Source organism: Lupinus angustifolius, chromosome LG19, assembly GCF_001865875.1.
Source record: "Lupinus angustifolius cultivar Tanjil chromosome LG19, LupAngTanjil_v1.0, whole genome shotgun sequence".
NCBI classification, from domain to species: Eukaryota; Viridiplantae; Streptophyta; class Magnoliopsida; order Fabales; family Fabaceae; genus Lupinus; species Lupinus angustifolius.
The window spans coordinates 1,045,264-1,047,945 of record NC_032027.1 but is presented as its reverse complement, the minus strand read 5'-3'; the positions used below and the strand labels follow the sequence as shown (position 1 = coordinate 1,047,945).

General features: G+C 30.6%; 1 protein-coding gene across 1 annotated transcript; it reads right to left on the bottom strand.

The window, feature by feature from the left end:
* LOC109333885 (toll/interleukin-1 receptor-like protein) lies at window positions 206-694 on the bottom strand. The gene has a single exon (XM_019569468.1). It carries the CDS (start codon window positions 692-694, stop codon window positions 206-208), a length of 489 nt encoding a protein of 162 aa, XP_019425013.1.

Genomic DNA, 2,682 nt, shown 5'->3' with positions numbered 1-2,682 from the left:
TGTTAGGGAAATTATTAAAGAGAGAATAAATTGCCTCATATAAAACAACTTATCTCTTTAAATTCGCTTATTATTCGACATATGTTTTATTTTTATTATAAAAAAAGACACACATCATAGAAAAATAAGATGTATATCTAACAATGAGCGAATATAAGAAAACAAGTTATATGAAGATACATTTTATTCTCGAGTTGTTAGGTACTTACATCTGATCAGACAAGTGCCAACCAGAGAGTTCAGCTGCTTTGTGCAAAGCCAACCTCCATCTATCTATTTTCCACTTCTCAAATCTGCATTCATGTTTGGCTAATGCTTCTGCATAGTTCCCTTTTTCATGGCGCAGATCTGAAGGGTTTACTTTATAAAATACTGGTAAAACCAACATGTTCTTGTCTTTAGAGTACTCCATCACCTTAGCAAGTTCTTCCAAACACCATCTTGAAGATGCATAGTTTATAGAAAATACCACTAGTGCAATCCATGACTCTTGGATTGCTTTGTCAAGAGCTGAGTTTATTTCTTCTCCTTTCTGAAGCTCTTCATCATCAAAGAATACCTTTATTTCTTCACTATGAAGGGCATAGTAAAGGTGTCCAGCAAAATTTCTGCGTGTATCTGGGCCTCGAAAACTGATAAAAACATGATACTTCAATCCATATGGGAGGGTGGTAGAAGAAGATGAGGGTGCCATATAACTAGCAATGGTTATTTCAGTAGAGAAGGAAAGGGTTGATCTAATGAATCACATAGGGTTTTGCACAAAATGAAGTCAATCAATGCCTTGTAGTGAAGGTCGTTTATAATGACATTTTTAAGGGACACATCACCTATTACTTGACCTATTCTTGTCTCAAATTCTGTCTCCTTCTAATAAAAACGTGTCACTTAATTAAAAAGAAAATTTTTGAAAACACAAATTAATATTTTTATGTTATTTGGAGGATAATGATTGGCAAGAGACAGGAGAACATAATAATTTAAAGACAGATGATCCCGTTCTTTATTTAAGGGATAGTGAATTTGGACAAGGATATTCTATCCCAAACCATATCCCAAACTCTGTCTCAGATTAATCTTATAATATCACGTCAGTTAAAAAAAATTAAATATTTATAATTTTATCAATTTTGCTTCATTATGATTGGTCAGGGACGTGGTTGGAGATACAGTTGAGGACAGCAGATTCCGATCCAGTGAATTTGGCAGTATAGGGGACATGTATTGGTGGGAACGGATAGAAAATGTTATTTTTTTAATAGGAAATGGTTCATGGGTGTGAAAACCCAGGACACCTTATTTTTGGCTCTATTAGAATTTAGAAGTGGGTACATTTAATTTTAAATGTGCTCTATTATTTATTTTTTGTTTGTTGGAAAACAAAATAAAACACTAATTTCTTAGTGATAGATCTATTTGTTGGATTTCTTAGTCCCATACTAATGTGGAATGTCTTCTAGAACTTGAAGTCTTGTCCTAATTTTGGTTGTGTAGTATGTTGACTTATTTGTTGTATAAATTGAAGTTCAACCTCCCAATCTCGAGTAACCTATTATAGTTGTTGCAATAGAATCGATATATTCTGCATGAAATAATCTAAACTATCTCAAAATAATCAAAGGAAAGACCCATACTCCATCCCAATCTCAAAGAATCATAAATTCCACAAGGTTGTGTAAGGTCTTATTAAATACTTGAGTATTACATTAAATCAGAAGTCAAATGTTTAATTCATTTGTTCGGAAGAAGACAATCACACACATCTATAAAAAGTTCATTCCATACCCGTTGATAAGGGATCCCTTAATTATAGAAATAAACATAGCCTTAAACGTTTTTTAATCCACTTGTGTTCAATTGATAATTTCCTACATCCATAAAGTCATCTTATTTAAGTGCTTTATGGATTTCATATTAAATATAACTTTTTATTTGTACTCATATTTTTATTAAATTTTTATATAGTGTCGCCATATTATTAAAAATATTTTTCTTCACAATAATTTTAAAATTTAACTCCACTTTGTGTACAATTTGAGTTTCAGCATTTATAATTTTTTTCTTATAAAACTTTTCCAAGCTTACCAATCTAACACATTAAATTCTTAACTCTGATCTTATATTCTCATTATGTGAGGTGAGGATATAAAATTCTAGATAATTAATTAGCATGTTTATCTGTATGCCATAATAAATATATTGACGCACAATCATTCTAGACTACTTAGCTTTTGGTCGTAGTTGTCTAATATATAACATTCAAGGACAATATTTACTATCCATCATTGACTTAGTATTATTCACAAATAACTTATTGTCATATAAAAGATAAACATATAATATAGAGAGTTGAGTCATATCATATATAATATACTCAGAAGGATCTTTCAATGAAGAAAAAGACAGGAACAATAATAGTGTAGTGGTTTTATGAAGAATAGAGATGAATATTAACATAACAAAAGATTGAGTATTTGGTCAAAGATGCTCCAGATTTGGAGCTTAATTTCAATTCAAGAAGCAATCGTCACAACTCACAAATTTTTCAAAAGGGTGTGGATTTTGACTGCTCAAAATTTGGACTCAGTTACAATGGTCCAATTAATCAAAGTGTGGATATTTATTTTTTGTTTTTTGTCCATGGTTAGTTTTAAGTGATTTTAGTGTTTTAAATTATAATTA